General features: G+C 43.9%; 1 protein-coding gene, 1 long non-coding RNA gene and 3 pseudogenes across 5 annotated transcripts in view; 3 read left to right on the forward strand and 2 right to left on the reverse strand.

The window, feature by feature from the left end:
• Window positions 1-1,615: 1,615 nt before the first annotated feature.
• Window positions 1,616-14,091, forward strand: LOC311595741. Its single transcript, XR_014778561.1, has 3 exons — window positions 1,616-1,702; window positions 12,674-12,817; window positions 13,865-14,091. It is a non-coding gene; the product is annotated as an uncharacterized lncRNA (long non-coding RNA).
• Window positions 7,840-8,286, reverse strand: LOC311595815 (small ribosomal subunit protein eS25-like; annotated as a pseudogene). Its single transcript has one exon. The product of its transcript is annotated as a small ribosomal subunit protein eS25-like (transcript).
• Window positions 14,092-15,206: 1,115 nt separating the features above from the next.
• The window catches only part of CD28 (CD28 molecule), a 43,419-nt gene continuing 30,907 nt past the window's right edge, over window positions 15,207-27,718 (forward strand). The window contains exon 1 of the mRNA XM_084779127.1: window positions 15,207-15,287. Within this exon, the coding sequence (XP_084635253.1) occupies window positions 15,257-15,287 (31 nt within the window). The 5' untranslated portion in view covers window positions 15,207-15,256. The remainder of the gene's footprint in view (window positions 15,288-27,718) is intronic.
• Window positions 18,437-19,256, forward strand: LOC311595765 (proteasome subunit alpha type-7-like; annotated as a pseudogene). Its single transcript has 2 exons — window positions 18,437-18,493; window positions 18,573-19,256. The product of its transcript is annotated as a proteasome subunit alpha type-7-like (transcript).
• LOC311596036 (protein SET-like) lies at window positions 24,417-25,332 on the reverse strand (annotated as a pseudogene). Its single transcript has one exon. The product of its transcript is annotated as a protein SET-like (transcript).

The following is a 27,718-nucleotide window of genomic DNA, read 5'->3' on the forward strand; positions in this document are numbered from 1 at the left end:
CAGCCATGCGCAGGATGCATTTCCTGTGCTCTACCCAAATCACATATTCTCAACGGAGGAGAAGTCACTCCCCCACGGGTGGAGCTTGGTTGTGTGTGTGCAAAATTACTCTTTAATATATAAAGCATTGGCATATGTACAATTGCACACTCAAGTATACATTGTAACTGTGATATTAAAAATCCATAGGGGTGGCAATTAGGAAAGAAACATGTCTGAAAGGCTTCCTCCCTGGGAGGCTAATAATGAAAACAAACGTCCGAGAAGAGCTGGCTGTCTTAGTGGGCTGCTCGTGCTGGTAGAAAAGATAACTTGCTTCCAGAAAGTCTCCTTAATCTTGAGTAACTTGATATTTATGTAACATACATCAACCAGGAAATGACGTGATGGGATGGAACCATGAGTAGAATGGCTAAAAAATAATAATAGTGGACAATTATGCAGGCAAATAAATAGGTTCTCTAACAAACTTACTATACACTCAAAAGATGTAGGCCAGACTGTCAGAGTTGGTAACAAGAGCAGTGGGAGGTAAAGCCTCTTGTATCGTTATATATATATATATATATATATATATATATATATATATATATATATATATATATATATATATAACATCCAGTAGATGTTCTCTCAGATTCACTCACTCAATTGTCCTGCTAAGTTAATGGAGGCCATCTCCACCTGTGACACATCTAGGCTGGGGCACAGGACATTTTGAGCACTGTGTAAAGGTGGGTAGACTCACGGTTATACGCTACACTTCTGATCTCTTCAGTTGACCTACTTGCTCACCAAGAGTGAGTGTGTTTGTTCCCTGAGCTGTTTATACAACTTGCATTTGCTGGCAGAGTTATTATGTAATGAGGCAGCAGATAAATCGGTGAATAGAAAAAGAAATAGAATTATAGTTTCTACAAAAACCATGTTGAAGGCTTTGCGAAGAGCAAGTACGGAGAATGGCCGGAATGTTTTGCAATGTTCTTGGCCATATTCAGATACAGGCATGGACCGCTTAGAACTTCGGGTTTAGATAAACTTGGAGTTATACCACAAGATTAGAAAAGAAGCAGAGAAAACAGAGAGAATTAAAGACATACAGGGTAGTTGAGTATAGTGATGACCACTGGACCTTAAGTTGTATAAGAAACCGAGAACACAGGTTTAGTTAACTGAAGTGCACTGGGGTAACCGAGGAATCTGAGATATGGGGGGGTTTGCAACCGCAGAACTTGCAATGCTTGAGATGAAGATTATGAAGGGAGTCCAGTTAATGAAAATGACAAAGGGTCTGGTTGTCTGCTACTCTGCAAAGGCCATTAAAGAGGTTTGACAGAAAGAACATAAGCGATCAGGCTGTTGAAAGGATATTAAAGCCACGAGGAGTGGCCCCAGCAAAAGTGCGCTGGCTTGTTTTATGTCAACTTCCCACAAGCTAGTGTCATCTGAGAAGAGGGCACCTCAACTGAGAAAATGCCTTCATAACATTGGGCTGTAGGCGAGCCTGTAAGGTTATTTTATTAATTAGTGATTGACAGGGGAAGGCCCAGCCCATTGTAGGAGTAAAGCAGGCTGAGCAAGGCAGTAAGCAGCACTCCTCCACGGCCTCTGCGTCAGCGTCAGCTCCTGCCTCCAGGTTTCTGCCCTGTTTTGAGTTCCTGCTCTGGCTGTCTTCGAAGATGGTGGACTGTGATCTGGAAGAGTAAGCAAAATAAACCCTTTTCTCCCCTTTGGTCATGGTGTTTCATTATGAAAGGGTTGGAGGGAGACTGCGGAATGGCTCAAAAAACGCAGTTTACCGAGCAGCAAATCAGTGAGTGACACAAGTGCTCGGAGGACAGAGACTGTTCATTATATAATGCCATGATTGAAAAGTGTGGGGGTGGTTACAGCTGAGTTTGGATGGCTGAAAAGTCAGACTGCGATAAAAGGAAAGAACAGGGGACAGCATTTCAACCTGACTGTGGGTCACAGAGTGCACAAAGGCCAGGGGTAGGAAGAAAGCACGCTGCCTTGTCAATGAGTTCCTGAGGTGGGGCAGCTGCACGCTGTGAAGGTCTAGGTGTTGAACTAAGGGCATTTTCTTTCTTTCTTTTTTTTTTTTTTTGGTCATTTACTAGTTGTAGAAAATTAATTATCATTTGACTGCTGTCTTTAGCGATTTCTCAATGGGCTAATCTTTACTGACGCTATCCAAGCAAGAAGTCATTCTCACATCAAGTTTTAGGCTGTGAGAAATTTGTGCCTACATTTGTGAATACGGATTAAGAGTCAAACTCATTAAAATTTGAGAGGGAAGATGGAACTTGAAAGAAAGAAAACAACTGAGTTTGTATCTACGTTCACTCCGAGGCAGTATTCTCAGAAGTTCGTGTCTTGAGAACTTCAGATCTTTTATCTTTGTGTGTTGATCTCAGTGCTGTCTGTATTAGAATGCCACTTTATCAAATGTGCAATTCCCTCCCCGACTGAACTAAAAAACAGTTAATTTTGTCACTCCTACTTCCCTTTCTTTGACTTTCCACTTCCTGTCATTTATTGATTTGAAAAGAGATATTGAACCATCACAAGTAGCTGAGTGTAGGTGTGTGTGGGGTGGAGTGGAGAATTGATCAGGGTCTCTCTCTCTCTCTCTCTGGTGTGTGTGTGTGTGTGTGTGTGTAAGCAGAACAACACCGATAGTCAAGCTGTCAGCAGACAAGAGCAGGGTAGAACGAGAATACAAATCATTCTGTTTTGGGCAATTTTCAGTGACATCAGACTGTGAAGGTCCAGTGTTTCTCTCTCGAGTAGTCTTCCTGTTGAATCTAATCACTTATTTCTGTGAGGGCTCTAGTAGTCAAATGATGAGTTCTCCATGAAAAGACTTTATTTTTAACTTTAAATTTTGTGGGTTTAAAAAAAAATGACTTGATATATAACCCTGGCTGGCTCAGAACTCAGTATATATATATATGAGGTTAGCCTTGAATTTGAATTTATAGTGATACTCCTGCCTCTTGCCCATGTACCATTAGTACGGGCACAAGCCAGCCATGCCCAGTATCCTTAAAGAGATTTTAGCAAAGGGACATTTTTTCAGGAGTGTGGAAAGGGTCAATAGAACCAACAAGGGTATTAGAAGACCAAGGAGACTTAGCAATGCTGGGAAGCTGTTCCTGCTCTTAGACTTGAGGGCAAAGTGGGCACAAATGGAGAACCCAGCAAGACATGTATCTGTGGAGAGGGCCATACAACCGGAGCAGGGCTATGTGGAGGGTTAGTGGAACCGCCAAGCCTACTCAGTCAGGGGAGGGTAGACACAACAAACACTTAGGGCTCCTTCTTCCTGCCCACAGAGTCTCATGTAATGGATGGGATTCTGTTGGAAGGCAAAAGGTCCAAGAGAGTCCGGGCCCTATTGTCCAAAGTGGTGAGAGCAAGTCAATCACGGTCTCTTCAACTCCTCAGTCCTTCAAAGGTTTACCTTTCAGTTCCTCCCAGATGGAACACTTCCTTAAATAAATTAGAAACTTGCACTTATTATTTTTTTTTAAAGACTAGGATGTTGACAGGCAGTTCAGGATGGCTTTGAACTTGTGATCCTCCTGCCTCAGTCCCCACACTGCTGGGATTGCAAGTGTGTGCTACCATCTGGGTTAAAAAAAAAAAGCCACATTTAGAATTTTAGAGACGGTGCAATGAATAGATCGTGTTGAGAAATGACACGCTGAGTGACAGGTGGAGAGGTCAAACTATCCTGCTTATGATTGGTTTGTTTAGGTTTCAGGGAAGATATTAGTACGAGGGCCTGCGAAATCTACCAGCAGGACCCAGAATTCATACCTTTCCCACCAAGACCCAGAAACAAAGCACATGAAAGAGGCAGCTCACGAAGAAAGCAGAGAATGTTGGTTTTCTGTTGGGGAGGAAAAGTGTGGGTCTGCCCAATTAAGACAAAGCTGGGTGTGTAGGGCTTGGACTGCATCCTATGAGGGCATCTCTTGCCAAGAGGAAGATGGCTGGAACTGGGGCATCTGTGCCTAGTTATCCTTCATGACATCACCAAGGGGAGAAGCTCCACTACCACATTGTAGCAGGCAAGCTGAGAACACTGTCTATCTCTCAGTTTCTCATGCTTTCAGGAGTTAGGTATACCAGGATGGGAAATCTTACTCTAAGAGATAACACTAACAGTCGCTGAAGATGTTCTTTAAGGAAGGGGGTGTTTTTCATTCATTTGTCATGAGGTCTTCACAGCTGACACTCTAGTGACCTATTATTAACTCGGCTTTGCAGCTGGTAAAACAGAAGCTTGGCAAAGACGAGGGACTTGCTCAGAGTCACAAAAACTAGTTAGCTGTAGAGATAGAATTCAAATCTAGACAGTTTGGCTCCGGAGCTAGTGTTCTTAACTCTTTCCTATGTCCCGGAGACAGGCCTGTGAACAAGTAATTACAGTGTAATGAATGAGGTAAGTGCTAATGGAGGGCTGGACGGGCCAGAAGGAGTGACTGAGCAGATCTGAGAGTCAGCCATTTGTACAAATTCCCTTGCCCACTGCCAGAAACGAGCACAGCAGGGTCTTCTTAGGGCATGCGTTGTTATTACTCAGGCAGAGCTTCAGCTATGGAGGTCAACTCACGTTGCCCTGTGGCCGGCCTCATACAGAACAACACTTAAAATAATTTCTTCCTGACACCCTGGAGCTCCGCCAAGAGTTTTGTTCCAGCTTTTTGGAGAAGGCAGAAACAGGAAAAGGATGTGCTAATGTTTCCTGACTAGAGACCTAGGTTGGAGTCTGGAATAGTTTTGTAATTAAAATATTGTTAAGGTTCTATGGCATTTTTGCGTATTATCTGCATTTACATGTCATAATAAAAGTGCTGTATAAAAACAAACACCAGGCTGGCTAAATCTTCACATGACTGGTCCAGTCTTCACATTTCTGTGCTTTGTAGGTCTGTGTTGAGTAAAGGTTGTTTATTAATACTTCTTAACTCAAATACTTTTTTTTTGCCATGACAGTAATGATTTTGTAGTAGTATATCAGGATTTCTGCTAATTGCTCAGAAGGAAACTTACCTCTCTGTCTCATCCCTCTGGGAAGAACTTGTTTCAGTGTCGTTTCCACTGCTGCTCTGTCTCTCCATCTATCTTTGAACTACTGAGCAGCCATATATTTGATTCATATATTATTTCATTTCAGAGTATCATTAGTTTATTTGGCCAGAGTGGACACTGTGAGCAGGTGCTGTGCACTGCCGCCAAGCCATGGCCTATTCACGCCCGCCCGGATGCTAAGCACATCCTGTAGTCTGGTGTAAACACCAGGTGGGATTCTAATCCAGTGAGCACCGGAGCCTTCTTCCATTCCTCCTTAGTGAATGGAAATCGGTGGGAAGCCCCTGTTGGGAGTTTTCTTTTTAATTTAAATTTTATTAATTTATTCAGATTACAACTCAATTGTTATCCCATCACTTGTACCCTCCCATTCCTCCCTCCATCCCATTTTCACCCTATTCTCCTCCCCTAGGACTAAGACCCAGGGGGACCTCCCCACCAACTGTATGGTCATAGGCTATCAAGTCTCATCTTGGTAGCCTGATTATCCTTTCTCTAAGTACCACCAAGCCTCCCCAAGATGGGGAAGTGGTCAAATATAGGGCACCAGAGTTCATGTAAGAGTCAGTCCCAGCTCTCCACATAACTGTGGAGAACATCCTGTCCATTGGGTAGATCAGAGTAGGGGTTCAATGTTTACTACTTGTATTGTCCTTGGTTAGTGCAATAGTTTGAGCAGACCCCCCTGGGCCCCAATCCACCAGTTACGATGTTCTTCTTGTATGTTTCTAGGACCCTCTGGGTCCTTCTATTTCCCCATCTCCTATATTTCTCTTACCTAGAGTCCCAGTAGGATGTCCTCACATCTATCCCAATCTCCTGGTAAGTGAAGAATTTCATGGGACATGCCTTTTGGACTGCCCCGAGGGGTCAGAACAGAAAATTAAGCCACAGCCCCCGATACAGCTGGTCTGAATCCCCTCAGTAGCGTGAACAAGAACTTTCTATACCTTTAGAAGTGAGCAAGTTTCACTCCAAAATGACACAAGAAGAGAACTGGCCCAGTCACTCCTAAGCCTTCTCTGTACATAAACTCTTTCTTGAAACAATCCCAGAAGCTCTCAGAGAAGTTCCAAGTTGACCTGTGAGTCCTTTCTTGCACTAGCTTACCTTCTTTTGATGTCTAGAGAAGTTCTCCTTTCTTTTCATAGTTGAAGCTGCCTGGGTGTCAAGTCTCTGATCCTCTGATCCTCGTTTTATGTGTGGATAGAGGAAGACAAAACAAATCAAGGTCACCCTCATAGACTTGGGGTCAATAGCTGGGTTTTGTGGTCATCCAAGTAGACTCTAAGGTCTACAGGACCAGAGGTGGGAAGAGAGCTTGCTTATACATCTGGCCAGGTGTTACCACACAATTGTGCACAAGGACTGCAGCTCTGTTCTTAGGACATTTCACTCCTTAGTGTATCAGTGTAGCCAACTAGCACAGGGAGAGATGGGTACTACAGTAGCTTTGTAAGACAAGAGCCTGTGTCTTCTGATAGCTTGTCCATCATTAAATGAAATAATCTGAAAACTTACAAGCATGGCCAACTTCTGGCTGTCTCCTAGCATGGATTTTCTTTCAGTGTACAGTCACAGAATTGTGAGTATGCAGATAGGAGCAACCATGAAGCTATGCTGGCCACGTGACAAAGCTTTGGTGGGTAGGAAACAGGCAGAAATGCTGCAGTTTCCGGGTTGTGACCTGGAAGAGAAGATTGTAGCCACTTGATGGAAGGTATCCGAGTTCCTGGCACTGGAGTTGACATTTTGAGCTGCTTGGTTGCAGGCTGTTGAACGAGATAGGAAACCACACCCATTGCCTTTATCTCCTATCAATTTGGGGGTCCTGTCAGCTTATTCCCGGCAAGTTTTTATCCCAAGGTAGTGGCTTGAGAGTTCAGTAGTTAGTGTCAGCTCCAATTGGGAACATGGCTTTATGGCTCCAACTCTTCTGTTTCCCACAGGCAGCCTGACTTCTCTCACAGACAGTTTGTTTGGACTTTTCATGGCTCTCTTTAGATTTTGGGGATTCTAACATGAAAGAGAGGGATGCCATAGGAGGGTTAGAGATTCTGATTTTTTTCTACCTAGATTCAAAAATTCTGTTCCAAATTGCCACTCCTTTAAATGTTGCTGCATTTCCTTGGCCCGCCCTAGAATGGCTGTGTGAGAGAGCAGGGCTGATTTCTCAGCCCTGGCTACAGTGTTTGAATCTGTTGCTGAGACATCTGTTGAATTTCCAAATTCTATCTTAGGAAAGAAATATAATTTTTCTTTGATGCTACATTCTTCTTTAGGCAGGAACACAAGGAAACCACTGTCTGTGGTGGCATTTTGGCAGAACTCTCAAGTGCAGCCTGGATCTGGGAACCCACAATTCAAGAATAAGGCACCATTTACGTACAAAATTGTTGGATTTGGAAGGATACTTGGTTTCATATGTTCCTGAAGCCACTGACTTTATGGGGTCAAAGAGCTTATTTTTCAAGCAAGTATATTTTACTGTTTATGGGAGACTACCAAAATAATTATTTCCTGTGTGGGTCAGCAGGAGTGAGGTAATCTTAAGGAAAATGTTCCATTGTGCTTATGGGGTTGGGCGGGGCAGTGACTCCAGACATCCCTTAAAGGGACAGTCATTGTATTAAATGGTGAAGTCTGGTTCATATGTCTGTGTGAGAGAGGTTCATTTTTTCTTTTTTATACTTTCAGGATCTCATGAGAGACAACAAATGTGATTGTGCACATACATTTTTTTTTATTTAATAAAGTTTTATTTTCCCAAATGCACAGCTGATTTAGCCTGCTTATGCATCTTCACCAGCAGCTGGGGCATCTCCACCCTTTGTGTTTCTTGTGTAAATTACTTGGGCTCTGTGCTTTGAAACCAGCTTGGTAAGTCCTTTACTAAGCAGCTCCTGAAGGGCTGCCCTGGCCAAGGAGCCTCGGATCTTCAGTCTCTCAGAGACCACAGCTGGAGTAATAAGCTTATAGTTGGGAACTTCCTTGCAGAGTTTGTCGTATGTGGCTTTGTCAAACAGGACTAAATTGTTAAGGTTGTCCAGATCTTTGCCTTTGGACCATTTCTTTTTGGCTTTGCCACGAGACTTATTTACTGGGTCTTTGTCTTTTTTGGGCCGGCTTTCCAGCATCTTTCTTCTTCTTGTCGTCCTTGGGCAGCATGGCAAAGCTAGGAGACTGGCGACAACCACTGTAGCCTCACTAAGATGTCAGAAAAAAAGGCTGTGCAGTCTCATTCATTCTTCTGTGGGCGCACCTATAAAGTGGGCTCATTTCTATAATATATAGATGTTTCAGAAAGATAATTCTATATGAGCTAGAGTATAACATTCTCACTAGTTTGGAAGGAGTAGCTTACCTTATACTCGTCTGCCTTGAGCCACTTGAGGTGTTTCATTTGCTGTTCTCTTCCCAGCCTATAGTAAAGGGTCTATAGTGATCTGATTAACCACTTTTGTATGAATGAATGGCTTGCCAAGGAAGTGGATTCCACTCAGGAGATTTCTACCTACATTCTGGCCTGTCCTGGTACTACAACTCGGGCTGAAAGGTCACCTTGCTAGCCTGGACTATAAATTGACTCACGCAACAAACTTCATGAACTCAGAGGTTGAGTAACACTGTGCTTCCTCTAGCCATCCTTCCAGGAGTCAGAGAAGTAGCTCAGGATTACCTCCACCTCGTGAGATGTTGGCACAGCATCTTGAGTGGCAGTCGGGCCAACAAGTAACAGGCCATCAAGCTAAATTAAATAGGATTCCACTTCTGGTCCATATACTAGAGGGATGACCTTAGATATACCCTGCCTGATATACTTCATTCTGCTTATCTTCCTTGACTGATTTGCTGTGGGGACTTAGAGTATGCACTATAGTTCATAGGGCTCCATATTATAATAGAGAATGGCCAGTAATTACCAGATTTTTGTTGAGTGTCTAGTAGGTGCAGGCATGCATTGATGCTGGTATGCAGAAGTGAATAGATCAGGCATGGTTCCTGCTCATAAGAAATTTAGCCTCTAGAAGAGGATAAACATAACCCACAAAATAATTATAAATTATACTCATTGTGAAAGATGAACCTCAGTAGGGAATACATGAAAATTTGCAAGGTGATAAAAATGAATGTCAGGGCAAGAGGTAGCTACTGGTGCAATAGTGGCATGGCCGATACAGTGGTAACCAACTGTTTCTTGCTTGGACTTGATGCTCTTTTCACAGGAGGTAACTAATGCCTGGTACTGTAAACTTGGTTGAAAGCCCAAGGCTTGGAGGAGGTCTAGAGGTAGCCTACAGCTGTGAGATGGATAACGCTGTCAAGCTGCCTCTAAATATCTATGTTTCTACCTACGGATTGGTCCTGCTCTCAGCCCTGGTCAGAGAAGCTTCTCTTTTCAGTGAGCAATGGCTAATGCAGAGACTCAAAAGTAGTTCAAGCACTGGGAGTAAGTGACTTTTGACTGCTTGTCTCTAAATGGGACATCTAGGCTACTCTCTCCAAGCATGAGGGACCCTTGCAGAAGTGTTAGTGGGGAGGGGTTGGGGTGGGGGCAAGAAAGAATAAAATGCTGTCTTGTGAATGTGACACGGCTATTACACCCATGAGTTAAGCACTTGTGGTTACGTGCATAAAGACCTGAACATGGTTAGGGCTTATCACATTATATCATGAGCCTCCTCCCCCGCCCATTCCTGAGGAATTATTGGCAGTCAATGGTTTCCAGAAAAGGGAGACTCATATTCTTCAGTGCTGTAGCCACTGTTAAGTTTACCATGCTCCAGTAAATACACCCATCCCATGCTCGTGAAAGCCACCCTAATTAGACTCAATTAGACACACCCTCTACCCTCCAAAAAACAAACCAAGTGACATACATGAAAAGAAGAGAGAGGCTGGATGGGAAGGAGAGATCCAGGAGAAATGGGCAGGAGGTGGGAGAGGGTGTGATGGGTGACTGCGAACGTCCTGGTTTGCTTCCAGTTGCTGTAATAAACACTGTGGTAGTTTTGACTAAAAGTGGCCCCCTTAGGTCCATAGGGAGTGGTAATATTAGGAGGCGTGACCTTGCTGGAGTAGGTGTGGCTTTGTTGGAAGGAGGTGGGTCACCTGGAGCAGGCTTGAGATCTCAAAAGCTCAACACAGTCTCCGGCTGCCTTGGCATCAAGACATAGAACTCTCAGCTCCATCTCCAATGCCATGTCTGCCTGCATGCTGCCATGCTTCCCGCAGTGATGGTAAGGGACCAAACCTCTAGAGACTGTAAGCCAGTTGCAATGACATGTTTTCCTTTATAAGTTGCCATGGTCACACGTTCCTTCAAGCAACAGAAACCGTAAGTAGGACAAACACCGTGGCCAAAACCGACGTTTGGAATAAAGGACTTATTTCAGCTTACAGCGTTCAGTCAGTCATCATGGAGGAAGTGGCAGCTGGAGAAGACACAAGCCTTGGGGACAGTGGAAAGGAAGAGCACAGTGGAGGGAGCTCATGAGGGCTAAAAAAGGATTGGTGTTTTAGAGGGCCAAGCCAAAGGAAACACAATGTTAGGGGGCACATGCGCGCGTGTGTGTGTGTGTTTGTGTGTGCATGCATGCGTGAGTGTGTTCTAACTGGCAGAAGTCCTCCAAGAATGTGTAGATCTGTTCACACAACACAATATGTAAAAGTCCATGTTGAATGTGTAGGAGAGGTTGGGGCTTCATATCCATATCTAGAGCAAGAATTGTTTGGGCTGGAGAGGTGTTCAGTGGTTGAGAGTGAACGTCATTCTTTGCTGTTGTTTTATAGCCTTAGCTGTCCTGCACTCTCTTGGGGACCAGGCTGGCCTTGAACTCACAGAGACCCACCTGCCTCTGCCTGCTGGGATTATAGGCGTCATTCTTTTTTTTTTAAATTTTTTTTCCTTTATTAATTTATTCTTGTTACATCTCAATGGTTATCCCCTCCCTTGTATCCTCCCATTCTTCCCTCCCTCCCATTTTCCCCTTACTCCCCTCCCCTATGACTGTTCCTGAGGGGGATTACCTCCCCCTCTATATGATCATAGGGTATCAAGTCTCTTCTTGGTAACCTGCTGTCCTTCCTCTGAGTGCCACCAGGTCTCCCCCTCCAGGGGACATGGTCAAAGGTGAGGCACCAGAGTATGTGAGAAAGTAATATCCCACTCTCCACTCTACTGTGGAGAGTGTTCCGTCCATTGGCTAGATCTGGGTAGGGGTTTAAGGTTTACCGCCTGTATTGTCCTTGGCTGGTGATAGGCGTCATTCTTACAGAGGACCTGAGTTCAGTTTCCAGTACTCACACTGGGTGGCTCACAGGTGACTGGGTCACCGCTTTTCTTCTAAGTATGTCACTTGGTTTGTTTTTTGGAGGGCAGATGGTGTGACTTATTGAGTCTAATTAGGATGCTTTCCTGAGCATGGGGTGGATGTATTCACCGGAGCATGGTAAACTTAACAGTGGCTACACTACTGAAGAATGAATCTCCTAGCAACCACTGATTGCCACATCAGTTCCAAAGGATCCAGCACTCTCTTCTGGCCTCCGTGCACACTCCCCACACATGGCGTGCGCGCGCATACACACCAATGAAAAATAAACAGACAGACATAAAAAGAGCTCTGAGCTTGAGTGAGGTCCTCCCACCATGGATTTAAGATCTCAGCTGAGTAATAGTGGTCAGAACAGAAAGTTGCACTTAATCTAAAATTCGAGAAAAAACAAGTACCAGGCGAGTGAACTGGGTGCAGCTTGTGATTCTGGCTTGAGCATCAAAACCATGGCGGGGGCTGCCATCCACATTCAGCCAGCATTTGGAAGTGGGTGGTTAGGAGCATGCTGAGGCTGAAGTGTGTAGTGTTATTTACACTGTCTGTTCGTGATCTTTTAGTATAGAAACCATCTGGGAAGGGTCCCCTCTCATGGGTGTCATTAAGATGTGCTCAGATTCCAGACCTCAGATGATACAGTGCTTGGTGTGTGTGCGTGAGTGTGCGTTTATGGTCCATGTGTAGGTAGATGAACTGCTAATGGCTGTCAGATGTTCTGTCTTATCCAGAGCTTTTTAGCTAGATGTCTATATAAAATTGGTTAGGAGGAAAATTGCATCTTCATTTTCACCATCCTCTCTAACTGAAATTTAACCTTGCAATGATATATTTAGGCAACGAACCACAGTAATTTTAGTTTAACTTGTGACTTTGTCATGAGTAGAAATCACAGATTTTTTTTTACTACAGTATGTTTAGTGCAAAATATTCTTTTGGAAAAAAATTAAAGCCAGGTGTTGAGGTATACACCTTTAATGGGAAGCTAAGGCAGGCCTCATGCGAATTCTCAGCTGTACTGGGCTATACAGTGAAACCCTGTATCAGAAAACTGAAAAAGGGTCTGGGGGTGTAGGTCAATGTTAAAGTACTTTCTTATTCACAAGGCCTGAAGTTTGATTCCCCCACAATACACACACACACCCACCCACCAAATCAACCCCACAACATTGACCCTTCCCTCAAGCATTTGAAAACTGTGTTTTGTTTCTATTTTTGTTTGTTTGTTTTCAAAACAGGTTCTCTGAGTAGCCTGGCTGTCCTGGAACTCGCTTTGTAGACCAAGGTGACCTTGAACTCATAGATTTGCCTGTTTGCCTCCTGAGTGCTGGGAAGGTTTGCATCACCATGCTCAGTTGCTGAAAACCGTTTTAGCAGTTTAGGTGAGTTTTTAATTTTGAAAACATATGCATTTTATTCTATATTTCAAAAGATGTTGAGATAAGTAAAGAGGTCATAGACACAAGAAAGATTAAGAACAGTCAGGCTCAATTACAGGGATGCAATAGGAGTGTTTCCTTTTCAATAAATCTCATCTCCATATCCACTTTCATATGATATATTACTTCAGTCTGGGTGGCAAAACAGGAAGAGTCACAAAGAACTTGTGTTGTTTATCTCGAGGCAGGGTTTCTCCATGTAACAGCCCTCCCTGGCTGTCCTAGACTCACTTTGTGGACCAGGCTGGCCTCGAACCCAACAGAGATCTTCCTACCTCTGCCTCCTCGAGTACTGCCACTGCACCGGGCTAAGAAGCACTTGGGAATTGTCTTGTCTGCCCAGACAAATCATACACGTTTTGTCCAGTTTGTAGACCAATTCAGAGACAGGATTTCTAAGACTTAGAAAAAAGTGGGGGATTTAGAGATTAAACAGATCTGAGAAACTGTGCCCATAATGTTGGGTACAAATTATACATCCCCATAAATGTTCCCTAAGTAGTGATGGGACAAAAGGACAGGCATCATTTTATGAAGCTGTGATCTCCAGGACCTGGACCAAGTCCAGCAGCCAGCCTGAGCCCTCTCGGTTCTCTTGGGCTGTAGCCTCAGAGTCCTTAGGGACCACATCTGAAGACACTGTGCAAATCACTATTCAGTCTGCGACTTCCCACTGCTCAGCCACCACACAGATGCTATTTTTGGACGTCTGAATTTCTCAGCAGAGACAATGACAGTAGCAAGCTTGAGAGGTTATCCGAATGTCTGAGGTGGCACCCCGAGTTAAGCACGCTCTATTCTCACTCTTTCTGCTGAAATGAAAATGCTTCTATTTCTGTGTTTTGGATGGTGGGAGAAGAGACCGAAGCAGTGTTTGGTCCTATCACCAAAGACTCTAAGAACTGAACGTGGAAACAGAGTACTCACCCATCACCCACCACACCGTGTGAGTTAACCTTCCTTCCTTGCTTTCTTCCTTCTTTCTACCAGGTCTTATGCAGCCCAGGCTGACCTTGAACTTACGACCTGCAGGAGTATAACGGTTCCAAGTGCTGGTTTCCCATCATGAGTCTCCTGTCAACACACCCGGCCTAGTGGTAGCTTATACCGAAGCTGTGATTTAACAACAAAGAACAACAAGTTAAGGAATTCATCAGCATTCTCTAGACCACAACCTCAGAGCTGGGAGAAGTGTGCCTGAGTTCTTTGTGGCTGTTTCCTAGGCCTTTTCATCAATAAAATGGATTAAAAGCTCCCACGGGTGTCATTTCTGAGACAGTATTGGGTGAACTGGAGAAAGGACTGATCGATATTTCTTAGTCTGTAGCTTCTGTTTTCCTGGACAACGAATACTAAGAAATTGGCTTGTGTCCTGGGTCACTTCTTCTCCTTCCTTTTCACTGCTCCTCCCCTCCCCCCATCTGTGTCCGCGTCCCATCCACCTGGCCCCTCTACCCTCCAGCCCAACCCTTCCATCAGCTTCTCAGGCCTTTAGTTTTGTTGTCCATTTGAAATCTCCCCTTCGCTCTTACAGAGTGCCGCCTCTGATTTCACATGCCCCCCCTGGCTTTCTTGTATCTCGTCTCCACGGTTGGGAACCAACTTTCTCCTGTACCACACACGCTAGCTTCGCAGTAGAGACTCTATCCCTGGAGGCAATGCCTGTGGTTTCCCAGCGATGCCTGTGGCTGTGAGATAATGTGCTGAATTTCTGAGGCGCTTCCCGTGGCATCCCAGGCCTCATAGGTCTCCAGTAGGTTTTTTCTCAGTGCGCGTTCTCTGCCCATCAGCCTGACTCCTTAGCTTTTCTTACTTGATTTAAAACTGACTTAGCAAGCAGAAGGCAGTGATTTTACTATCCTTTCTAGACCTCAATAATGGAAAAATGCCAAGATTTAAGAGACAGGTGGGGAGGAGCAGTTTGCAATCCGATCTGAGTCCAGGTCCGGGGATAGGAGACTCCCGAATGTTACTCCTAAACCCCTTCCCACGCTCCGAGCTCTCTGCAGTTCGGCTTGACCCGGAGCTTATGGCAACTGATAGCAACCATACCATAGGAAGTTGACATGAAAGAGTAAGCCTGTTTTAAAACCTGGGTCTATTATGCTGATGACTTCTATAAATCTGTGACAGCAGAGCAGGTGTGTGTGCCGTGCCACACTGCAAGGCTTCCTCACTGAGCTCGGTTCAGAGGCGCATGGTGACAAGCCTGCCATAGCCCAAGCCTTTCTCAGCATCTTTTCACTGCTGCCTCCCTGAGCTCTTTGTGGGTCTACAGGCAGGCCAGGCAGCTTGAGGCTCTTATTGGTAGTATATACTGTGCCTGAAAAGCAAGTTCCCGCCCGACTGTGGTCTGGGCAGCTCTGCTTTATTCACCACATCATGGCAACCCTGCCCACACAGGCCTCTCCAGGTAAGGCGAGCCCTTTCTTTTTCCACAGTCCTTGGAAGGCTTCAATGCTCTGGGGACACAGAGCCTTCCTTGGATGTTGCCTGTAGCAGTCTGTTGGGTGAGTGAATGCATTTTAAAGATGGCTTTTAGACATTTCTAGTCTTATTTGCTCTGTTTAGAAGTCAGCTACACGGCAGCAGTTTTCCCAGAAGAGCCCTCTAACGATTTGGTCCAGCAAATGTGAGTAAATGGCACACTGTGAGCAACAGCAGGAGACTCAACTCCTGAGGGGACGAGGTTCTCCCCCGTATTTCTAGTCTCCATCCCGAGTCTGTAACGTACAGAATGATGAGCCAGGCACCCCAAGTCTGATCCACCTGGGGTACGGCTTAGCTATATTCTGTGAGCACAAAAGCAGTCTGGACTTTGTTTTTCTCAAGGCAACATGTAAACGACACTCTATGTGCTGTTGGTGTTCTGGGTGTTGTGGGTGTTCTATGTACACTCTCAGATGAATAGATCCATCTGGACCTTGTGTTAGGTCTTAACGGTCTTCTCTTGTTCTCTCGTGTGCTTTCTTTGTGAGATAGGGCCTCATTCTGTAGCTCAGGCTGGCCACAAACTAATTGTGTAGGTCAGGCTGGCACGCAAATGCTTGACTTACCCTCCTGAGCTTCCAATAGCTTCTTCAATTCTCTCACAATTTCAATTCCATCATGTGTACATATGGGAAGTTAATAAAAACATTGTGTGTGTGTGTGTGTGTGTGTGTGTGTGTGTGTGTGTGTAAAGATAATTAAACATGGCCACAAAAGAAGAAAAGAGTACTGCTTTTTCTAGGAAATCTAAGTCTTAAAAATTTGAGATGTTTTTAGCTTTGACCTATATAGCAAATACTTAATAAACTTTAGTCATAAGTATAATCATTAATTAACAACAAGATCCAGTTCTTAAAATCAGATGGCATTTATGCCCAAACTAAAGCAAGTGTAGGGAGCACACTCTCCTGGCCCTAAGTTCTCCGTAGGAAGCAGAGATCGTATATATTAGCTGGAATTCATCCAAGCAGCTTTTGGGACAAACAAGATAATGTGCTGGGAACAGAGGCCAACAGCTGTTACTCCTCTGTGACATTCTGGAAAGCGGACAGATGTGTTCAGATTGACCTTCCTCATTCAGTGAGTGTGGGAACTTGTGGGAAAGGGTTGGGGACTGGGAGCCATAGCAAGGCGGGGAGGAGGGACAGATTCCCACGGGAGTCAGTAACATGAGTGAGCGCAGAGAGCAACGTTGAAGTTAACAGCTTTATTTCCTGGGGGTGCTGCTTAAAGCCACACGTCAAGAGAATGAAGGCCCTTAAAACTTGTAGCAGAGGCAGAGGAAGCCCAGGCGTGACAGGTTTTCCCAAGACTCAGACAGAATTTCCGTTCCTGTAGAGGTCAGAGGGGCCTGCTCACCCTCCCACTGATTGCAGGGTCAGGAATAAAAGAGGGTCAAGTCAGGTTCGGTACAAGACACAGTGTGAAATACATTCCTTACCTTGTACTTTCACCCCTAGCCATATTTAATCACCATTCTGGTCTCCAGAAAATATCCAAATATCCTAGTTTTTTTTTCTTTGTTCTTTTAAATGGCAAGTCAACCAGACACAGGATGCTTGCTGCCTCTGTGTCATGCCAGGCAGGAGGTAGGTGACTGGCTTTAGAGAGACCTCAGTGAAACCATCAGATTTTCAGAAATACAGAATTTTGAGACTAGTTGGCTACTTTGCTGATAACCATCCTCTTAGCAAACAACATCGGGTATGTAAGTTTACCCTGTTGTAATGGCCCAGCTGGAGTCCAAGGGCAGCATCCATGATCAGGATGCCACGCCTCCACTGCTATCTCCAGATTGACAAGTGCGAGAACATTTTGCCAGAGTCTCGGTTGTCTGGGCTCAGGCTATATTTGTCTTGCTGACAATCTATGAGTCTTTGTCTGGTCAGGATAACTTCCTTTCAGATGATGTCAAGGCTGTACAGGCTTTGCTTCCTCTGTTGGTGGGGTCTACATTGGTAGCACGGCAGCACGGAAATGCTGAGAACCACAGAGCACTGGTTCTTAACCTGTGGGTCGTGACCCCCCCCTAGGGATCGTATATCATATATCCTTGTATATCAGATGTTTGCATTAGGATTCATAAGTATCAAAATTACAGTTATAAAGTAGCAACAGAAGAATTTCATGGTCAGAGGGCCACCTCAACGTGAGGAACTTTATTAAAGGGTCGCAGTATTAGGAAGGTTGAGAACAACAGCTTTTAGAGTCATGTTAGCCGGAAAGAAGCAAACTGGGGCAGCTGCTTAGAGTTGCACTGAGGGCTCAGGACTTAACCAGTCTGAGCTTTTGTTTCCTTAACCATAAAAGGGAGATACTGATGTTCCCGACCTCCCTGGTTCATAGTGAGGGCTAAGTGAGGTGAAGTTCACACAGTGTGTCGACCTCCCTGGGTCGTAGTGAGGGCTAAGTGAGGTGAAGTTCACACAGTGTGTCGACCTCCCTGGGTCGTAGTGAGGGCTAAGTGAGATGAAGCTCACACAGTGTGTAGCACCACGCACTTGGAAGCCTCTGATAAATATTAGGTATGGTTTTGTAACTCAAAACCTACCTAGTAAGTGCCCAAAGTGCTCTAGGTAGTTGCTCTAAGAAAAAAAAATTCCTGTATTGTTTCATGTAATTCTTTTTTTAAAAGATTTATTTATTTATTACATATATATAGTGTTCTGCCTGCGTGTATATCTTCACACTAGAAGAGGGCACCAGTTTCATTATAGATGGTTGTGGTTGTGGTTGCTGGGAATTGAACTCAGGACCTTTGGAAGAGCAGACAGTGCTCTTAACCTCTGAACCATCTCTCCAGCCCTGTTTCATGTAATTCTTGATAAACCCTCCTAAGTTGTTCTTGCAAACGTTTTATTTTTTTTTAATACTTGTTTACTCAGTGGGATCAGATGATCAGTGTACATGGCCTTTTCTTAGTTTTCATTTCTTCTGGGTTTAGCATAATTTTCTTTGTAAGATGTTGGTTTTGATAAAATGCACAACGTTCTTAACTTCATCATTGTCTATCGTTTTAAATAAATTCTTTTAAAAATGCTGGTGGCTGGCACAATACTATGAAGCTCAAAGATGAAATCTCTTGTGTGGTTATTTTCCTACGGCTATCCTGGGAGCGTTCGAACCTCCGTAAGATGCAGCTGTGGGGAGAATAAAAAATGAGGATGAGATGGCGGCTTGAGCTCGCACATGCGCAGTAGTGAGCTAGGGTCGCTTCATCACCGTCTTCTCGGCCAATGGCCACCTCTTTCGAGTGGAGTACGCACAGGAGGTAGTCAAGAAGGGCTACACCGAGGTTGGTGTCTGAGGAAGGGATATCGTTGTTCTTGGTGTGGGAAAAAAAATCAGTGGCCGAGCTACAAGATGAAAGAACAGTGCAGAAGACCTGTGCTTTGGACTATAATGTCTACATAGCCTTTGCAGGCCTCGCTGCTGACGCAAGAATAGTCATCAACAGAAGACACTGGCTGACTGTGGAGGACCCAGTCACTGTGGAGTACACTACTCACTACATTGCTAGTCTGAAGCAATGGGCGCATCTCTGCCCTTCTCGTGGATTTTGACTTTGATGGGACCCCTAGACTCTATCAGGCACGTACCTTGAATGGACGGCCAATGCTATAGGCTGGGTGCCAAGTCAGTGAGTGAATTGCTGGAGGAGAACTACACTGATGATGCCCTCGAGATGGATGTTCTGACCATCAAACTAGTGAGCAAGGCACTCCTGGAAGTGGTCCAGTCAGGTGGCAAAAAATATTGAACTTGCTGTCATGAGGTGGTATCAGCCCCTTCAAGGTTCTAAATCCTGAAGAAATTGAGAAGTATGCTGCTGAAGCCAAAAAGGCAAAAGAAGAAAATGAAAAGAAGAAACAGAAGAAAGCGTATTGATGAAGTGAGCATCACTTGTCACATCTTTCAGCCTCGATCATGAGCACGCCTTGGTGCTGTGGGCCTTCTGTCTTCTTGTGTGAGAGCCCAATAAACTTCATTTTTTTTTGTTTTCAAGACAGGGTTTCTCTGTGTAGCCTTGGCTGTCCTGGACTCACGCTGTAGACCAGGCTGGCTTCGAACTCACAAAGATCCGCCTGCCTCTGCCTTCCGAGTGCTGGGATTAAAGACGTGCACCACTACACTCGGCTAAACTACATTTTTTGACTCTTAGAAAAAAAGAAAGAAATGAAAATGATTAGCAAGTGCCCAGCTGGAATCTAGATCAAGCATGCTTTACATTGCTGGGCTTGGTCCGAGTGCCAGTAGCTAGTTACAAGTCTTCCTGTTGATAACTTACAGCTTCTATACACTATAACTCTTGGGAACCTTCAATGCTGCTTTGTAACTTATAACTCTATATGTTCAGACTGCAAGAGTGTCCAACAGGGAGAAACGCAATGCTAGTTTCCAAAGCAGAGTTCTGGAGGAACCCACCCTGTGTGGTAAGGTGGATTCATCTAAATAGACCACACGCACATTCAATGATCTGTTCTGATTGATCCGACAAACATTTATTCAGCCTCGACCAACAGTGTGAAATGGAGATTAAATAAGTCTCTATCTTAAGGGTGGAGAAGACTGACGTACTGTGTGAAATAGGAGCAATAGACTGAGGGAGATATTTTCGTCTCCTGTTTTATAGAAGAGGAGTTGAGGCTGTAGTACTCTCAAGAGTGGGTAGCCCCTAATTCTGGGGCTTCTAATCCTGTACTTTTAGCTAAAAGAACTCTCAAGCTCAGTGTCTTTCCACTTCTGTATCCATATTGGCAGACCAAGTCTTGAGTACGTGTCCTGTGGAGGAAACGTCACATTTTCCTAAAACCATAAAGGATGCAACAGAGGGCCTGGGTGGTGGTGTTGACTGGGCAGATGTAACTCTGGCTTTGACTGTAAGACAAACTATTTATGAAAGAAACAGGTCTTTGAGACTCTTACCATGTTAAAGCACACCATGGGGGTAGAGGAGCAGACAGGCAGGAATCCTATGCAGAGGTCCTTGCTAGAGATAATGCATGTTTGGCACTGTTTCATAGTGTCTTGTGTTTAAGAATCCAGTCAGGGTAAAGACTTTGCTGAGCAGTGTACCAGGCAAGCACGTCCACAGTTGCAGCCATATTGACTGGAAAATCTGGAGAGTTGTGGTGGCTGTCTTATTATGCCTTTTGTTCCTTCGTTCAATGTCTTTAGTGAGCGTCCACTAAGTGTTAGGCATAAGGATGCAGCTGTGAGTGACAGATGTGAATTCTATCCTCATCCTTAGATGGTGCTGGAGCGGCATTAGACAAATAGCAACATGCCCAAATCTGTCAGAACTTGCCTTTGTGACGTCATACAGTGCTGTAAATAGTGTGACGGAGATTACGACAGGGAGATGAGGTGTGCACATGTGCATGCAAGCGTACGCGTGAGCGTGTGTGTATGTGTGTGTGTGTGTGTGTGTGTGCACACGCGTGCGTGTGTTGGTTGGAGAAGACATGACTGATGGGGTCCTAATTACTCCGAGCTTTGAAGAATGGGTGCAATTTACTCAGATTGGAGAGAAACGTACTAGCCAGTCAGCAGTAAGTGTAGAAAGCTCTGAAACTCATTTCCTCTCACCTTGGTGGCCACGCCCAGGCTTACTTCTTATTATGTTTCAAAGAGCATATAGAATCTAGTCTAGTCTAGTCTAGTCTAGTCTAGTCTAGTCTAGTCTAGTCTAGTATATATGCTTTCTGCAGCAAAGGCTGTGCTTGGAACTTGGATACATTAATTGATTAAGGTGGCTTATTTCATCACTGTGTATACGGTCTTAATTTTCAAGAATGTGTAGACTTACGGTATCTGGAATTACTTTAGTAAAATACTCATACATTTGAATGGAGTCTTCAAGTGGTATTGGGACCACTCTCCCCTACCCGAATGACCGGAGTTACTATGTGTTAGATGTCAGCTGAGTGATGCTATAAATTATTACTCTTTTTTTTTTGTCCTGCAGAAACCTTCAATATCAAGGAAAACTAGCACTTAGTCAGTACTGTGTAGTGCTTTGGTTATCTGATAGCAGGTAAAGTTAGAAATGTGTAGATTCTAGTCTCGGCCCCACTGTTTCTTGGGTTTTCTTAATCCTCACTGGGAACAGCTTTCTCTTCTGCCAATGGGGATGTAGTAGCATCTTCCTCAGGGGCTGAATATCAAATGATACAGGAACATGAAGTAATTGGTACACAGATGCTGGTGCTGTTCTCGTGCACTGCTGGTATAGACACATACATTGGCACATATTAATTTCAGACCTGTAACGGGGTGTGTTGATGGGTTTAAGATTCCTTATTTCATTTCTACTTCTTAGGATTACATGAATGCCATTGAACCTTAAGAGCAAATGTGAAATTACAAATAAAATAGTTTGATTTTTTTTTAAAAGAGGAGATCTTGTGAGTTTAGGGTGATAGGGCCTCAGAATGTTCTTTTTAGTAGTATACATGTTTTTGAAAGGGAAAGGAACAAATGCCAGCTTGTGTTTCTTTTTATTCTAGTGAAGAAAAACCCTATTCTACCAGTTAATTAATAAATATCAAGTGCAGCGGTGGCTGAAGAGACAGCTGAGCAATCAAGAGCTTGTTTTTTGTTGTTGTTGTTTTGTTTCTTGTTTTTTATCTTTACATTCTTTTATTGGAGCAAGATTCCTCATGTATGCAATGATGTCTTTACTAAACAGAGTCCTGTGCAGAAATTCCACACTATGCATCTAGACAGATTTTGGCTACACTTTGCCTATTGATGGAGTAGTTCCATTTATAAAGTTTTCTAGATAAAAAAAAAAACTTTGAATTTGGCCAGGCTGTCCATGAGTCTTCTCTGAAAAATGGCATTTAATTTTAGCTCTACTTTACAGCATTAAAAATGTCATGTATCAGGTAGCTTCCCAAACACTGTTCACTGCACAAAGACGCTGAGCAGAGGGAGCATTTCATCCACCTAGATTCAGAGTCACATCTGAGAGCTTCTGCCACGTACCTGGGATGGAATACTCTCGATCACCTCACAGACTGCTTACTCTGAAAGCTCACCTTCTTGGCCAGTTCATATCGACGATGAAGACATGCCAGCAGCTTTTCTTCATACAGATGACATTAGAGCAATAGGTCAGTGACACAGTGGGAGCAAGTGCTGTTGTAATGTTCAGGTAACTAAAGGCCCATTTTTTAAAAAAAATGCCAAATTGAGATAAAAATCAAGAATACAAACCCCTGACAGCAAAGTGCACCCACACCACTCAGTTATGGAGACATTAAGACAGGATTCAAATCCCTTTAACTCAGTCTGCATAGCCCAAATGTCATCCTGAAAAGTGCATATCCAAAAAACAAAACAAAACAAAAAACAAACAAAAAGCAAACAAAAACAAAAACAAAACAACAAGTTAGGGAGACAAAGTTTGACATGATGTCATTATACAGGTCAAACTTCGAAAGTCATATTGAGCATCTGTTCTGACAGAGAAGCAGTGGGTCATTGGTGTACACACTGGTTTTAATGTAACATGGCAACGTGTACACTTCAACATTTAAGATGAGTATCTTTTTCCTTCCAATGGAAACCAAAAATAAATAAATAAGTAAATTAGTTAAAATAAAGTTACAACAGAGAATGTCAACTCCCAATAAAACTCTACAGACTCTGCTGATTCTCCCATTGAATGGCAGGGCTCAAGTCATCGTTAGGAGAGAATTTTATTTTAAAAGTGTCACCGTAAACTGCAAGGATGTCTGGTAAATATTACAATTAAACATGCCAAAGGAGAAGCCATGTTGTGAAAATGCCCATTTAGCGCCCCCCCCCAACACCTCAAACTCACCCTTTGCTGACCTTCTATATCCCCCTTTTCTTTTTTCTTTTCTCTTTTTAATTAAACAAGAGAAAGTAGACAGATACATGTTGGTAAATGCCAACTGTCTGTATTCACATAAAGACACCATGTAATCTCTGAGCCCAATATACAGAGAAGATTTCTGTGCATTACTACACAGGGGCCCAACACACTCCAGCATCCATCTGAAACAACGGGAATTGGCGGGCTTCTCTTTTTTCCCTGCGGAGCATGCTGCTGGCATTGAATCCACAATTTTTGAGACAAGAAAGGATATAAATGCTATCCTTCCTCTGAGTGGCGCCAGGTCTCCCCCTCCAGGGGACATGGTCAAATATGAGGCACCATAGTACGTGAGAAAGTCATATCCCACTCTCCACTCAACTGTGGAGAATGGTCTGCCCTTTGGCTAGATCTGGGTAGGGGTTTAAAGTTTACAGCCTGTATTGTCCTTGGCTGGTGCCTTAGTTTGAGTGGGATCCCTGGGCCCAAATCTGCCTATCATAATGTTCTACTTGTAGGTTTCTAGGACCCTCTGGATCCTTCTGCTTTGCTATTCTCACATGCTTCTCATCTAGAGTCCCATTGAGATGTCCTCCCCTCCATCCCAGTTTCCTGGTAAGTGAAGGCTTTCGTGGGACACGCCCCTTGGGCTAGTATGCATATATAAGTGAGTATATACCATTTGAGTCTTTCTGCTTCTGGGTTAACTCACTCATTATGATCATTTCTAGCTCAATCCATTTATCCACAAATTTCAGGAATTCCTTGTTTTTAATAGCTGAGTAGTATTCCAGACTTGATACCCTATGAGCATATACAGGAGGAGGAAGTCCCCCTCAGGAACAGTCATAGGGGAGGGGAATAAGGGGAAAATGGGAGGGAGGGAGGAACGGGAGAATACAAGGGATGGGATAACCATTGAGATGTAACAAGAACAAATTAATAAAATAAATAAAATAAATAAAATAAATAAAATAAAAAGAAAGGATAAAAATGAATTCAGAACAGAAAAGTGGAGATTCTTTTCCTGTTATATTTGCTCAAGTTGAGAATCATGGTGTTAAGAGAGACCTCAAAACAGGGCGACTTAGCACAGGAAGTTGGGGGTTGGGGATGACTGACTGACTGCAACTTACTCCCAAGGACTGAAGAAAAAAAATAGAAAGAAAATAAAAAGCGAAGGTTGGATTCCACTGGTCTTCAGTGTTAGTCACCCTTGCCTTCATCCTCCTTTTCTTCCTTTCATCGTCTTCATCTTCTTCACCTTCATCCTCATCACCTTCATCAACACTTTCCAACCTTCCTCCCCCCTCCTCCTTCTCCTCCTCCTCCTCCTCCTCCTCCTCTTCTCCTCCTCCTCCTCCTCCTCCTCCTCCTTCTTCTTCATCATCACCGTCTTCCGCCTTTCCTGGTTCATCCCCATCCATATCAGGAACCAAGTGGTACTGAAAGGGATTTGGCCACACATCTTTGATGACCTCTCCTGACTCATCTGCACCTGGGTCAGAATAGTCAGTGAGAAGCTCTCTGGCTCTTCGTGATGTCACTTCCTGTTGCCTTTACTCTCCGTTTGACTTGAGTGCGTTGTTAAATCCTTTCTGGATTTCCATTTGATTTTGGTGGACTTTGAAGATGGGTCACTACTCTTATTTAGGTGAAGTCCTTTGGAGAGAACTTTATTTTCAAAGTTAGGATTTTCATCAAAATAAAAATCTATTCTGTAACTTGATTTAATGTCTTCAAATTCTGTCACTTCAACTCTGGTAAGATAATGCAGAGCCTCCTTGTCCTCCTCTTCAGGCAGTGCGGACACTTGGGGATGATTGACCAATGTTGTTGCCCCAAATCTGGGATTCTGGCAATCAATTCTGACCTCTTCTGAAAACAAGAACAAACACAGTTGGTGGAGTTTGTTATATTTTTGTTCTAATTTCAAATTTTCCTCGCTGGCTTGTTCAGTAAGTCTGTCTATTTCATTTTATACTTCATCAATATGTTCAATTACTTCTTGCTGTTTTTTTTCTCCTTCCTGAGAGGCTGACGTGTTCTCCAGCTTTGGGGCAGGAGCCCGTTTGGATTTCTTGGGCTGAGGCAGGATCACAGATTGCCATTTCTGAGCCATGGCACAAGAGAGGCGGCCTGAAGCCAAAGGCCAGAGGCCCCTCCCTTCTTACCTTCCCTTTCTCCCTGATCCACCCACCACTTCACCTCACTTCATAAAAGAGCAGGCCTTCCAGGGACACCAACCAAATATGGCATAACAAGCTGTAATAAGACCAGGCACGTATTGATGAGGCTATGTAGTAGGAGCAAAAGGGTCCCAAAGGCAGGCAACAGAGTCAGAGACAACTCCCACTCCCACTGTTAGGAATCTCACAGGAACACCAAGCTACACAACCATAGCATAGATGCAGAGGACCTAGGTCAGACCATACAGGATCCCTGATCTCCACGAGCCCATTTGAGTCCTGGTCAGTTGATTTATGGGCCATGTTCTTGTGGTGTCCTTGAGCCCTCTGACTCCTCTGATCTTTCCTCCTCCTCCTCCTCTTCCTCCTCCTCCTCCTCCTCTTCCTCCTCCTCCTCCTCCTCTGTAGGACTCCCTGAGCTCTGCCTAATATTCGGCTGTGGGAATCTGCATCCGTTCCCATCAGTTGCTGGATGAAGTTTTTTTGCTCTCTCTAATGGCAGTCATGCTGGTCTCTGGCCCCAGCATATCATACAGGCATGACAAACTGAAGCTCAGAGGCTTTGTTGTCCCAGTCTTTATACTTGACACCTTGCTTGGTTACAGGATGGCTGCAGCCTCCAAATTCCCCATTACTAGGCGTCTTTGTTAGTGTCACCCTCATAGATTCCGTTGCCCTGGGTTTCTACCTTGCTACAGAAATGCCCAATTGTAGTCGTTTCTTCCAGGACTCCCTCCCTCCATCCCCTCCTTCCTGTTCCCATCCCCATCTACCCCAGTCCACCCTAGAAATCTATTCTATTTTTCCCTTCCCAGGAAGATCCCTGTGTCTCCTGCTTGAGCCCTTCTTGTTACTTAGCCTTCCTGGGTCTGTGGATTGTAGCATGATTATCCTTTACAGCTAATGTCCACTCATATGTGAGTACACAACATATTTGTCTTTCTGGGTTTGGGTTACCTCACTCAGGATGATTTTCTTTCTAGTTTTATCGATTTGCCAGCGAATTTCATGATGTCATTTTTTTTATTAGCTTAGTAGTACTTCATTGTGTAAATGTGCCACGTTTTAAAAAAATCCATTCTTTGGTGGAAGGACATCTGGGTTATTTCCACTTTCTGGTTCTTATGAATAAAACTGCTATGAACATAGTTGAGCAAATGTCCTTGTCGTATGATGAGGCATCTTTTGGGTATATGCCCAGGAATGGGATGGCTGAGTCTTGAGGTAGATAGAACGCCAATTTTCTGAAAAACCACCATATTGATTTTCAAAGTGGTTTTATAAGTTTTCACTCCCGCCAGCAATAGAGGAGTGTTCCCTTTCTCCACATCCTCACCAGCATGAGCTGTCACTTGAGTTTTTGGTCTTAGACACTCTGACAGGTATAATATGGAATCTCAAAGCTGTTTTGATTTGTATTTCTCTGATGGCTAATTATGTTGAAAATTTCTTTAAGTATTTCTCTGCCATTTGAGATTTTTCTGTTGAGAATTCTTTGCTTAGATCTGTACCTCATTTTAAAACTGGATTATTTAGTTGGTTGCTGTCTAGTTTCTTGAGTTCTTTATATATTTTGGAGATTAGCCCTCTATCAGATGTGGAGTTGGTGAAAATCTTTTCCCATTCTGTAGGCTGCCATTGAGAGAGAAGTCGGCCACAGAAAGACAAGCACTACATCATTTCATCCAACTGTGGATAAAAAACATTGGTTGCCTAGAACTAGAGAGTGAAACCAGGCGTCGTGGTGCATATCTATAACGCTAGCATTCAAGAGCTGTGTCAACAGGATTACAAGTTTGAGGCCAGCTTGGGATACACATGGAAAGCCTGTTTAACAGTAGTTGAAAAGTAGAACAGTGGCTACCAAAGTTCGGGGAGGGAAGAGGAGGGGAAAGTTGGTCAATGGGTACTAAGCCACAGTTAGGTAAAAGCAAGACACTTCGATGTGCTACTACAGAGTAGAGTGAATGTATGTTTTCTAAAGTCACTCTCCACCGTATTTGTTTGAGACAGAGTCCACTCACTGAGCCTGGATTCACTGACTTTGTAGACTGGTTATGGAGCAAGCTTCAGGGAGCCACCTATCTCCGCCCCTTCCCTGCCACACAACACGAGTGTACAGACAAGTGCCGTATTGGATTTTACATGGGATCTAGAGATTTGAATTCAGGCCCTCATGCTTACGTTCCAGCACTTTACAAATTAAGCCACCTTCCAGCTCCGTTCATCACTTTTTTTATGATCAAAATAGTTAAACTCTTTTTTTCTAGCTTCAACTTTTCAGTACATTTTACACACACACACACATACACACACACA

This window comes from Acomys minous (genome assembly GCF_964271855.1).
Source record: "Acomys minous genome assembly, chromosome: 4".
Lineage (NCBI taxonomy): Eukaryota > Metazoa > Chordata > Mammalia > Rodentia > Muridae > Acomys > Acomys minous.